Source organism: Manacus candei, unplaced genomic scaffold (assembly GCF_025592945.1).
Source record: "Manacus candei isolate 608988 ecotype Guabito, Panama unplaced genomic scaffold, ASM2559294v1 h1tg000005l, whole genome shotgun sequence".
Taxonomy (NCBI): domain Eukaryota; kingdom Metazoa; phylum Chordata; class Aves; order Passeriformes; family Pipridae; genus Manacus; species Manacus candei.
In genome coordinates, this window is record NW_026138053.1 from 6,491,596 (window position 1) to 6,503,288 (window position 11,693).

Here is an 11,693-nt window from a genome sequence, read left to right on the forward strand (position 1 = left end):
CCAAGGGAGGAGAGACCTGCTGGTGGGTGCATTCAGAGCAACCTGCCCTTACCAGCCTTTCCCAGAGCCCTCCCCACCAAATCCACTACTCCAGGACCAAATCAGCACTCAATCACCATTTTTTTTATTCGCTTAAAAAAAGGGGAGTTACTCCCCTGCTCTGAACAACCTTCCCAGATGTGGCTTCTTTGCACGAAAACACCCAGCTGCCTTGGTGCCCTCAGCTGCTAATTCCTGCATGGAGACAAACGATTTGGGGAGGCAGATCTGGGACCTCAGGAGAATCAGGGCTCCATGGCAGCTGCCCAACACCATCACTGCCTTCCTGTCCAGGATGATGCAATGAAAAAAACCTCACCAGACTGCCTTCCCTGGGCCCCTGCAGTGGACAGGGTTGCTGAAGGATGGAGCAGGAAAGCATCCCAAAAATTCCAAGAAGCTTTTGGAAAAGAAAAGACCATGAAGACAGATGGGAATTTACAGGCCAGCACTCCAGGTGGCATCGAAGTGCCTTCTCCAGTACACTGCCATCATGAGAAGGTTTAAGGACCTGATTTTTTAGATGCCTAAATAAATACATGGAATTAATATATCATAATACAGTGTATATTTATCCATTTTGCAGGGGGAGTGGGATGGAATTTTAAGGCCATCCCCGCTGTAATTCATGCCCCGAGGTGATCAGACGAGGGGAGGAGAAAGAATTCTGCAGGCAGCAGTATTGATGGGCTACTCCTAGCAGCTTTGTTTTAATTAATTTCCGAAGTGCTCCTTGTAGTGGATCAGGCAGCTCCTTCAAAGCCTCCCTCCACCCGCTGCTGCCTGTGCTCTCGTGCTGTGCCAGCGCGGGGTCTGGGGCAGTGGGGTGCGCCTGGGAGCGTCCCTGCTCCTTCAAGCCCCCAGGCTTTTTTGGTTAAAAAGTGCAGAAGCTGTTGCTGCTTTTAAGCAGGGGGGGCTTCCCCCTGACCAAAGGGCCTCTTTGATGCTCACAGCATGGGCAGACATATTTGTCAGGGCTTTTCTCTTCCCCTTTTTATTGACTTTCTGCTTGTTCCTGCTGCCAGGGGTCAGCTGGGGCGTTGGCTGGACTTTGCCAAAAGTCCACCCAAACCAGCCGGTTCCCAGGTGCTGACGCAGGGCCCTGCCCCTAACATACGAGGCGTTTGAGCTCTGGGTTTGCAGCCCTTTTGGGTGTGTGGTGGGGGAGCTGGGAAGGGCTGTGCCAGCTCCAAAGCTATTCCTGAGTAAGCGGGTTTGTGAACCTGAACTACATTTGCCCTGCGTCCAGTAAGGTTGGAGCAGTAACTGCAGCTCAGCACTGAATTTGGAGGTGTCTTGGCTGACATGGAGGGAACTGTCCCCATCCAGGACACCATACCGACCGACATGGAGCCCTCCAACACCATCAAACTGCTGCACCTGCTTTTCCTCTCCACCTCCTGGGGAATGCAGATCTGGGTGACCTTCGTGGCCGGTAGGTTGGGGTCTGTGTGCACTGCTGTGGCTCTCCGCCCAGGTGGGAGGCCCAGGGAAGGGGGCTTTGCCCCAGGACCTACCAGCTCTCCCCCCTTGTAGGGTTTGTGATGAGCAGACACCTCCCTCGCCACACCTTCGGCTCCATCCAGCGCGAGCTCTTCCCCTACTACTTCCACATCAGCTCCACTTGTGCCTTCCTCAACCTGACTCTGTTTGCCATGTGCCACCCCAGCAAGCGGCTCATCGAGGAACACACGACCCAGGTAGCTGCCTCCCCCTCTCAAACACGAGCTGGCTGAGCTCAAACCCCTTCCTCTGCAGGGTCCCGCCCTGCTCTGCTCCACTGAGGCTGGTTTGCACACGATGCGAGCTCCACACGTGGCTCTGGTTAAAGAAGCCAGTTAGCACCCAGATTGCAGCGAGCCTTGTGTGCGAGAGGGGCTGGGGGGGAAATTTAACCCACAACACGTGTGGGATGTTCACGGTGGGCTTTGCTCCCCCGCAGATCATCCTCTTCTTCATTTGCATCGCTGCTTCTGTGCTGAACACACAGTGGTTTGGGCACGTCACCTCCGACATTGTGGCAGACCTGCACCTCGTGGAGCGCAGCCACGGCCTCGGGCAGGAGGTCGGGCTGGCGGCCAGCGAGTCCCGCAGAAACCTGCGAGCCTCCAACCCCAGCTACAGGCAGCTGTGCCGGCAGTTTGCCCTCTACCATGCTCTGTCCTCCCTCTGCAACCTCTGCTGCGTTGTGTGCAATGGCCTGAGCCTGTACCACCTCGCTGTCAAACTTTCTGCCCTGTGAGGGCAGGACACTGCGAGGCGATCGATGGCTGCCTGGCCAGAACCGACATACTGTGAAAAGGGAGCCATCCTGCTGCCTTGCTGTGTAGTAACCCTGAGGTTTGGAGATTAAATTGCAGCATCCTCAGGTGGAGATACTCTTACTGTATTTGTGCATGGTGCAGAAATTCAGGAATAGTGAAACGAAAATGCTTTCTCTGAATCTGTCTGAAGGCAGCCTCTATGATCTAAGCAGGAGTGTTTATGGCTGAACAGCTTTCTAATGCCCTCTGCATTAGCTGTGTCTAAAGCTGCAGTGTATTTCTGCAGTCACAGAGAGACTGCGGAAGAGAAAGAAATGAGAGATTTAGAATTACTTTTAATTAAAAGCTGAAAGCTAATACACAAGCCCTGTATGTTGGCTGTATCAGTTAGTGTAATGGATAAGGCTGTTACCTTGGTGTTTACAATTACTGTTTGCCATTCTCTTCCAGTATTTCATGAGGTGAGAAAAAATATTGTCTCATTCATTAGGCAAAAGTCAATCTAGTTAAAATAGCCATGTTTATTCCAGGTTCTGTAGGACAATCAGTACAGTAGCAAAAGGGTCAGTAAAACACCGCTCCAAATCAGGAACTCTGCTGTACCTTGGCCAGCAGCAGAGCCAAGCAGTGACAAAACAGCAGCTGCTGGATCCCAGGCAGGGACTTGATTGCATCCACCCCGCTGCAACAGGCAGGTATTGCCCTAGCCCACTGCTGTTAAACCCCAGCAACTACAGCCCACCTCCGAGGAGATCTGTGATTCTTCACAGGTAAGGAACTACATTCCCAGCTGCTGTTGCTGAAACCACAGCCAGTGTTTGGCACTGCATCAGGTTTATTTCGAAACCACATGCAGCCTATCATAGAGGAGACCTTCTGCAAGCCAGCTGGGTTTCTTTTTAAACAAATAATCCCCTCATGTAAGCCCTTTATTCTCCTATGCTGCTTTCCTGGAAGTTTCCCCATGTGCCAAGATTATTTCTCTTCCCTGAAGTGTGCAAGGTATTTTTGTTCAAGCAGAAGTTTGCAGCATGTAGCTGGGCTAATGAACAGCAACCTCTTGCACAGGATTCCTCGTTTCACTCTTGCTCATTACAGTCGATGCACCTTCTTACCAGAGAAGTATTTCTTAGAGAAAGGAGAACACTTCGCAAATACCAAAACTGTTGGAGTCCCGGCCTTTACAAAATACCTGCAAAGATTAAAAGGAGTCCTTTGCTTCTTTGTAGCTGGCCAAGTGTCCTGCAAAGCGAGTGACTTCCACCCTGCTCCATAAAGACTGACCCTCCCAAAGGCCAGTGATGAGCTTTTGTGCTGATTAGCAGAGCCTCTTGGAGTTGGGGCAAAGCACATCTGAGGAGGAGTGTTCTATGAGTCAACTCCTCTTCCAACAGCTACTTTTAATTAAAGCAGCTGTTATTCTCCCTCTGGAAGGAGGTTTCTCTTGCAACTGCCCTTAAAGCCTGAAATCTGAGGGCTTGTGTACGCTGCTGAATTTTATGGAGTGACAGCTCGGCCAGAGCCTGTGGCAGTGACCGAGATCCCGCTCCCACTGCGACAGCCCGCACTGTGGGCAGCTTCCTCCAGCTACGAGATGGTGCAACTCAACAGCACAGGCTCCACAACAACTTTTTGGCTTTACAAACAGCAAATTCTTCTCTCTCAGTAACTGCACAACACTTTAAAGCCAGTTTCACTGGGGAACAGTGCTGCACGCTGTGTCGGGGGCTGCTCACACAGCATTATGAACAGTGAGAGCATTGTTAACCTTCAACATGCTCTTTATAGGCTGCTGCCTTTTTTTTTTTTTAAAGTAGTACTGTGTAGATGGGATCTGGAACAGCCCTTTTGTGCCACTCAGCTGTGCCCAGCTCCCGTTCCCATCTTCATCCAGACCTGGAAAGAGTTGTTCATTTTTTTGGGGGCGAAAACATATGTAAGTCACTAAAGCCAGACACAAAATCCATGCAGCCTTACTGCTTTATACCTTTAAGACCGAGAACTATCAAATCAGAGAAAACTTAGAACTAATAAAGAATAAACGGGACTTAAACCCCAAAGCTCACACTTTTTGCCTTTTTTTCTTTGGACATGGACTGGGACAGCCTCACCTTTCGTGTTGCAGCACTTGAAGTAAAGTGTGTTCTGGGTTCACCTCATACATTTCATTTCTTTCTTCATCTTCAAAATAGAGCTGAAAAAGGTTTTGGAGGATAATTAAATGCCTAAGGTACATGAGGGAAAGTACTGGGCTTTCAACAGTTTAGTAACAGCACACCATTATCAACCGGAGGTTTATCAAACCTCTGTAGCTTGAGCCCACTGTGTCAGGTGCTAAATTCAGTGATGGAGAAACTGATTCGTGCAAATTCCAAGTCTTTCCTGTATAAACCAGCTTAGCTTCTGGCACTAGCAGCAGGAAGGCAAAATACACTACTGGCTGTTCCTGTGCTTTACAGAGAAGCAATCTAAACCTAAGGGCTGCTTTTTAACAGGTGAAATGCAGCAATGTTATGAAATAAATCGCATAGTTTTAAAGGTATTTGAACAAAATAGAGTTGATTTAAGAGATTCAAATCCAGCAACGGTATCTTAGACTGTAAATACACATGGATTTTAATCTGGAAAAGTACACAGTCACTGTCCTTTTGGGCCTGTCTGCTCACTGTACAAAGGGTTGTGCTGCTGCCTGGCACAGGTGACAGTGAAGTGAAAAATGAATAATAAACATCTGTATCCTTCCATGAACCATTTCAGAAAAATTCTCAAAACCTACTGCAGCCACAACCAACTCACAACCTACCTTTGCTAAAGTGTTAATAGAGATATATTACCTTGATGTGATTATGTGCTTAGGTACCTCGAGTTAGTTCTGAAAATAAACTATTTTTTAAATATTTTCTCATTTGTATTCAGCAGCTCCACAATGCAGTTAAAAAACCAGGCAGCCTATCAGCTTGATGGTCTAAATCTTAATTATCATTACAGAGATGGAATCTAGCAACATCTCTAAACACCTTCTATCAAATACAATGTAAGTGGAAGACAAAAGAACTTTAATTTGCATTAGTGAGTTCTGTCAGCACACCTGGTAAATATTTGTATTTATAAGTGAATGTAGCTCTCCAGATCTTTGTTTCACATCTGTGAATGGTAAACAAGTAAACAAATCATACCCTCAAAGCTGTGTATTTTCTCACTCCAGAAAAAAAACCCAAACAAACCCACAACACAACAACCCTGAAATTGAAGGAAAATCAAACTTTTCACCTCAAGGTTGCTGGGAAGGTATTTTCTTTCTAAATCCCAAGGAGGTAACTCAGCAAACATCACCATTAAATGATCAATAAACCTAAAAGCCAAAATACACTAGGTGAGCTTAGACAGACTGTTCAGCTTCAATCATTTGTGCACTTGCATTTGAATGACGGTAAAAATACATTAGCAAATTAGACATCAGACCTGAAAGTAAGTTTAGATCACTAATAGTGTCTTCCCTTCAAACTCACCACTTTCCCAATGAATCCAAGGCCACATTGTGACTCAGGCTATTGGTTTCAAATTCGAGCAGTGCAACAACAAATTATTTTTAACTTTACATTTTCACACTGAAAAAGATGTCAAAATAAACACCTTGCATTTTGTCTAAAATGGATTTCCCTTCTACTTGGTTCCATCAGAGTGATGAGAATCTGTTTGTGTGTCAGAGGCTTGTTTATTTTGGTACTTGAGGAGTGTTGGAGGCCAATTTGTTCTAAAAATCCATTTCCACTTCCTTTGGTCATGAAAAGGCATAGTGAACACTATCATGTAAGTACTATAACTTTACTGACCTGCTTGCACTGTATGTTAAGTTCCAAACTTAGTAAGAGATCTGAGGAATATGTATTCCAGAAAAAAAAAAGAAGTTACAAATTCCAAGTTTGTTTAACATTGTAAGACCAGAAATGGAAATTAATACCAAGAAAAGTAGAATTCCCACCTTGCCAGTCACTTGCTTATAGTCTGAAAGGTCTGCAGCAGTTCAGACAGGCCTGCTGAAAACCCTAAGGAGAACTGTGGGGTCACTGGTGGTTATGAGAGGTCCCTTTTGGAAGCTTTTAATGATTTTTGAACTTTTAATGAGTTTAATAATTTTTAATTTGTTGTTTTGAGATCCCATATTTGATGGGCTTTGAAACAGCACCTTAATGAACCTCTAGAATCCACATGTGTGGATGGGTCACAGATATTACTGGCCACTAATTAATTATAGGTCTAAGCTTGCACTGCAAGCTCCTTTAATCACCCTGGCAAAATGTGTTTGTCTGGGCTATAAATTTATATAAATCACAGAAAAGTTCAGGTTGGAGAGGACCTCAGAAGGTCATCTAGTGCAACCTCCTGCTGAAAAGAAGGGTCAGCTCTGCAATTAGAAATCCAGAACAACTTCATCAGCATGGCAGTGTTTCACTTGCTGTCTGTTCTCATCTGCTCAGACACCTCCCTTATGCAAGAGTTCTGCTGACAGTGCATTTACCTGGAGTTCTCGTGAAAAGCCACAGTGAAATCTGTCTGCTCATGCTCAGGGTACAGAAAGAGGACAGGCCAGTGCAGGTTGCCATCAGTATCTAAGTGCACCTTTGCCCCTGTGGCACTGTCAGAGTGGAACCCATCTAAGGATATCTCAGCCAGGCCATCCGATATTTCCTCTTCTTCATTTGAAGGCTCAAGAACAAGCTTGATATTTCTTTCCTGGAGGAGAAGGAGGGAAAAAACTAAAAAAACAACCAAAAGCCAAACAGATATGGCAGGGAGAATAAGAGCAAAAAATTAGCAGTCGGTAAAAGGTCAAATTGCGTTGTTCTTATTAATGAGTCAGCTCTTAAACGTGCCATCAAAAGCTTTCCTGTAGTATCAGACTCAGGGGACTGGTCTTCCCAATAGAATCCAGAACCTCAGCCAGGTATCCAGACACCTCATGAAATGGATGAGGAGAGGTGGCAATCAAGAGGAGCCCACACACTGAGAGAAGAGCCTGAGAAAATGTGTGGAAAGGGATGCATCTAAAATCCTTTTCTTTGGGACCTTGCAGGCATCACTTCAGGGTGCAACTACACACACCAGCTCCTGAGAGCATCCACTGTTTCAGAAAACTGAAATAAGCTCAGCCTTTTCCTTGGAAATCTGACTTTATATAATAGCCCAAAATATTTTAATGTAGCCCAAACATTCAATGAGGTAGGAAAGGATCCTGGATTGATTCCCTCCTCCACCCTATTGAATAGTTATTTTCTATCCTTCCACTGAAGTAACGCCAATGGGCAGCAAAGAAAGCAAGGTTCCTTGGGCTAGTGTGATGCTACAGCCCAGCAGCCAGAGCACTCACAAAGCTCAGTCCATCTCCTAACACTGGGTTTGTATTTTGCATTAGTTGTTACCTGAAATATGGTAACCTGGAAGCTGCAGTCACGGAGATAAGGAGAATTATGGTTTTAACTCATTTTTTTTTGGCTCTAGCCTTCAAAAGCCCCTCAAAAGCAAAAGAACAAACTTTTAGAGACAAACAAGAGAGCTCTTAAAAAAAAAATCCCAAAGCACACAAAGCCAGCCCCTCTCACTGACCCACCTTTATTGCTGCAAGCAAGATTTCCCTTTGACACTTCTCTTTCTTCTCCATCACCTTTGCTTTCCTTGCATCCCGCTCCTCAGCTCGCTACGTGTAAGAAAAGGTTGCACCATGGTCACACACAGCAAGTCAATGCTCATCACTGCTCTACCCTGTCAAGGGGTGGAGAAATCAGTTTGGGTCTCCAGAAGGGTCCTCTCCAGCTCCTTCTCCTACACAGCTCAACACACACCACATAGAACCACCACTCAATTCTCTGTGTGGATATTACACTACACAGAAACCTGTGTGGAGCACTCTTCAACTAAGGACCCCAAAGTGATTCCTGACACAAAGCAGAAGACAAGCACTGCAGATGCCAGACTGCCTTCATATTTACCTTTAACTTGTCAGCTTTAATTCTCGTTTCCAAAAGCTTTTTCTCTGTTGAATCTATTTGCAAGCCCTCCTCACACCATGCTATTGCTTCAGAGAAATTCTTCAGCTCCATGTGACAGAGAGCTCCTGGAAGGATTAAGATTTTAAGTCTGGAGTCAGTGTAAAACTACTGCACAAAGTGATGGTTATAAAGACAGCATTAGGCCTGGTGCTTTTGCATTAGTCTTTTTTGTCTTGGATGGTCATGTTCAATCACAGATTTCCAGCAGGTCAGCTGAGAAGAAAATCTAAAATATTTCATCAGTTCTTGTATTATTTGCTCATCTGGTCACAGAAATTATAAGAATTATTCCAGAAATGTCTGTTACAAGCAAAATGTTATCATAATTAATGTTTCAGTATTTGTCTTGTAAGGAAAAATTAAAAGGGGGATTTCCATAGAGTGAGAAATGCTGGGGAAAGAGCACAACCAAACCCCAAAAACTAGTATTATGGAAAACAGGAAAAGTAGGCTGTGCTCTATGGAAACAGGTTCAGTACCTCTTTGACAGATAAAGAAACTGAAGAGCAAAGGACACTATTTTGACTGAAAATCCAAAGCAAAACCAAGAGCTCTGTTTCATGGAGAAACACCAATAACAAAACAAGCGAAGAGATCTCTTACAGTAACTGTAAGACTTTACCTTTCTGAAATGAATTCTGTCCAGAAACAAAGCATGATCCCCACTCACAGTAATATAAGGTTTATAAACACAATTATTAAACACACAGAAATGTGCAAGGAAACAAAGCAACATCTAACAACAGTTTGTTACTTGTAACATTAACAGTACAATAAGTAAAGTTAACATGTGCCAAGTGTTTTGGAACCATGTTTCCTGAAGCAACACGACCTTTAACTCTTACCTCTTATGATTGCTTTGAGATGGGTGGGCTTTAGCTTTTTGGCTTGTGTGGCGTCATTGAGAGCAGAACGGTAGTTACCTACAAAGCAAGTAAAACTGCTCAGAACCTTGCATTTATATTCAAAATCCAACCAGACACCGAGGTGACAAAACAGTTTATGCAGAAACCCTTTAATTCACTGTTTCTACAATCGCTATGAGGTGAGAGGAGGATAAAAAGGAGTAACCTGGGGGCAAGAAGTGAAAGGACAGGGTTCAAACACAGGTGAGGGATAAGTAACATTGCCCTACTGCAACACACAACAGCATTAAAAAGCCAAGAACACCTTCCCTGCTGTGCAGACGCTGTTGGTAGAATGGGTGGTAGCTGTAAGAGATCAGCTTTGTGACCACCTGAGGAACCTGGACATATATAAGTCCATGGGACCTGACAAGATGCATCTCAGGGTCCTGAGGGAATTGGCTGATGTAGTTGCCAAGTCACTCTCCATGATATTTGAAAAGTCATGGCAGTCAGGTAAAGTCCCAGGTGCAAAGGGAAACTTTGCACCAATTTTTAAAAGGGATAGAAAGGAGGACCCTGGGAACTACCAACCTCTTAGCCTCACCTCTGTGCCTGGGAAGATTATGGAATAGATCCTCCTAAAAGTTGTGCTAAAGCATATGGAGCCCAGAAAGCCAACCATGTCCTGGGCTCTACCAAAAGCAGCATTGGCAGCAGGTGGAGGGAGGGGATTCTGCCCCTCTACTCTGCTCTCATGAGATTCCACCTGGAGTGCTGCATCCAGCTTTGGGGTTCTCAGCACAGGAAAGACATGGACATGTTGGGTCCAGAGTAGGCCACAAAAATGATCAGAGGGCTGGAGCACCTCTCCTATAAAACCAGGCTGAGAGAGTTGGGGTTGTTCAGCCTGGAGAAGAGAAGGCTCTGGGTAGACCTTAGTGCACCCTTTCAGTACTTAAAGGGGGCCTACAAGAAAGATGAGGACAAACTTTTTAGCACAGCCTGTTGTGTAGGAAAAAGAGTAATGGTTTTAAACTAAATGAGGGTAGATTTAGACTAGATATAAGGAAGAATGAAATTTTTTACAGTGAGGGTGGTCAGGCACTGGTACAGGTTGCCCAGAGATGTGGTAGAAACCACATCCCTGGATCCCTGGAAACATTCAAGGCCAGGTTGGATGGGGCTCTGAGCAACCTGATGCAGTTGAAGATGTTGCTGCTCATTGCAGAGGGATTGGACTAGATGTTCTTAAAAGGTCTCTTCCAACTCAAACCATTCTATGATTCTAAAAACCACTGGCTTAACTCTTTCCTGGAGCAAAGGCTCAAGCAGCAGGTTTTCAGGTGCCTTTTTCTCATGAATAAACTACTTAGTCTGTTGTATCACAAAAAAAAAAAAAAAAAAAAAAAGAAAGAAAGAAGGAAAACGGAGAGGAAAAGCAGCTCTGGAGCGCAGAGCCCCATTCCCATCCCAGTCGGAGCTGGCACAGGTCCCTCACCCAGGTGGAAGTGTGCGGCCCCCCGGTTCGTGAGCAGCACCGCGTTCAGCTCGGGGTCCTCGCACTTCTTCCGCAGCCCCTCGGAGTAGGCGGCGACCGCTCTCCCGTAGTCCTTCTCCTTGAAGTACTCGTTCCCTTCGTTCTTGTACATCCTGGCCAGCTCTGCGGGGACGGAGGGGTGTCAGGGTCTGAGTGGGGGCACCCCCAGAACACGTCCAGCACCCCCGCGCGGTGCCCACCTGCGGGGCTCTGCTCCTCGTCGAAGAGCAGCGACTGCAGGCAGGCGAGCTCGGGCTGCCGCGACGCGTCGATGTCGGCCGGGCAGCGCTTCATGAACATGGGGATGGCCTCCAGCTCCTGGAACGGATGGGCACGGACACACACACACACACACGCCGCCCTTAGCTTAGCTTAGCTCGGCTCGGCTCGGCTCGGCTAGGTCCCCCCGGCCCTGCCGCCTCACCTGCTCCCACGTGTCGGGGTGCAGCGCGCCCCGGTACCGCGGCGGCCCCGGCACACCGGACCCGTCGCCCGGCCCGTCCTCCGCCATCGTGCTGACGCCCGGCCCCGCCTGCGACCGCCCCCGAGGCATCAGGCCCGGCCCCGCCGCTTCCGACCGCCCCCTGCTCCATCCGACCGCCCCCTGCTCCATCCGACCGCCCCCTGCTCCATCCGACCGCCCCCTGCTCCTTCCGACCGCCCCCTGCTCCTTCCGACCGCCCCCTGCTCCATCCGACCGCCCCCTGCTCCATCCGACCGCCCCCTGCTCCATCCGACCGCCCCCTGCTCCTTCCGACCGCCCCCTGCTCCTTCCGACCGCCCCCTGCTCCATCCGACCGCCCCCTGCTCCTTCCGACCGCCCCCTGCTCCATCCGACCGCCCCCTGCTCCTTCCGACCGCCCCCTGCTCCATCCGACGGCCCCCTGCTCGTTCCGAACGCCCCGTGTTCCATCCGATCGCCCTCCACTTTAGCCCCGCTCTCCCCTGCACCTTTAGG

At 47.4% G+C, this 11,693-nt stretch overlaps 2 protein-coding genes across 3 annotated transcripts; one reads left to right on the forward strand and one right to left on the reverse strand.

Moving 5' to 3' along the window:
• The first annotated feature begins 1,148 nt into the window (after positions 1-1,148).
• On the forward strand, positions 1,149-2,674 carry TMEM205 (transmembrane protein 205). 2 transcript variants are annotated; one of them, XM_051801867.1, is made up of 4 exons: positions 1,149-1,292; positions 1,369-1,474; positions 1,576-1,739; positions 1,982-2,674. In XM_051801867.1, exons 2-4 carry the CDS (start codon positions 1,387-1,389, stop codon positions 2,279-2,281), a joined length of 552 nt encoding a protein of 183 aa, XP_051657827.1. In that variant the 5' UTR covers positions 1,149-1,292; positions 1,369-1,386; the 3' UTR covers positions 2,282-2,674. The 2 variants fall into 2 exon arrangements, with proteins under 2 accessions (XP_051657827.1, XP_051657820.1); XM_051801860.1 differs by having other exon boundaries at positions 1,149-1,474.
• Positions 2,675-2,804: 130 nt separating this feature from the next.
• On the reverse strand, positions 2,805-11,280 carry TTC4 (tetratricopeptide repeat domain 4). Its single transcript, XM_051801846.1, has 10 exons — positions 11,160-11,280; positions 10,936-11,053; positions 10,697-10,858; positions 9,196-9,273; positions 8,291-8,415; positions 7,912-7,998; positions 6,823-7,037; positions 5,574-5,655; positions 4,415-4,497; positions 2,805-3,495 (listed from the first exon to the last, which is right to left on the reverse strand). The coding sequence occupies exons 1-10, from the start codon at positions 11,244-11,246 to the stop codon at positions 3,396-3,398; spliced, it is 1,137 nt and encodes a 378-aa protein (XP_051657806.1). The 5' UTR covers positions 11,247-11,280; the 3' UTR covers positions 2,805-3,395.
• Positions 11,281-11,693: the final 413 nt, after the last annotated feature.

What these genes read in the sequence shown, in the direction of transcription:
- TTC4 (XM_051801846.1), bottom strand. Translation starts at nt 11,246, where the DNA reads ATGGCGGAGGACGGGCCGGGCGACGGGTCCGGTGTGCCGGGGCCGCCG. An exon ending in TTAAAGCTGACAAGTTAAAG is followed by an intron (nt 7,999 to 8,290) that starts GTAAATATGAAG and finishes TCTTACACGTAG; the next exon opens with CGAGCTGAGGAGCGGGATGC. An exon ending in GCTTTTCACGAGAACTCCAG is followed by an intron (nt 5,656 to 6,822) that starts GTAAATGCACTG and finishes TTTGGCTTTTAG; the next exon opens with GTTTATTGATCATTTAATGG.
- TMEM205 (XM_051801860.1), top strand. Translation starts at nt 1,345, where the DNA reads ATGGAGGGAACTGTCCCCATCCAGGACACCATACCGACCGACATGGAG. An exon ending in CTGGGTGACCTTCGTGGCCG is followed by an intron (nt 1,475 to 1,575) that starts GTAGGTTGGGGT and finishes CCCCCCTTGTAG; the next exon opens with GGTTTGTGATGAGCAGACAC. An exon ending in TCGAGGAACACACGACCCAG is followed by an intron (nt 1,740 to 1,981) that starts GTAGCTGCCTCC and finishes GCTCCCCCGCAG; the next exon opens with ATCATCCTCTTCTTCATTTG.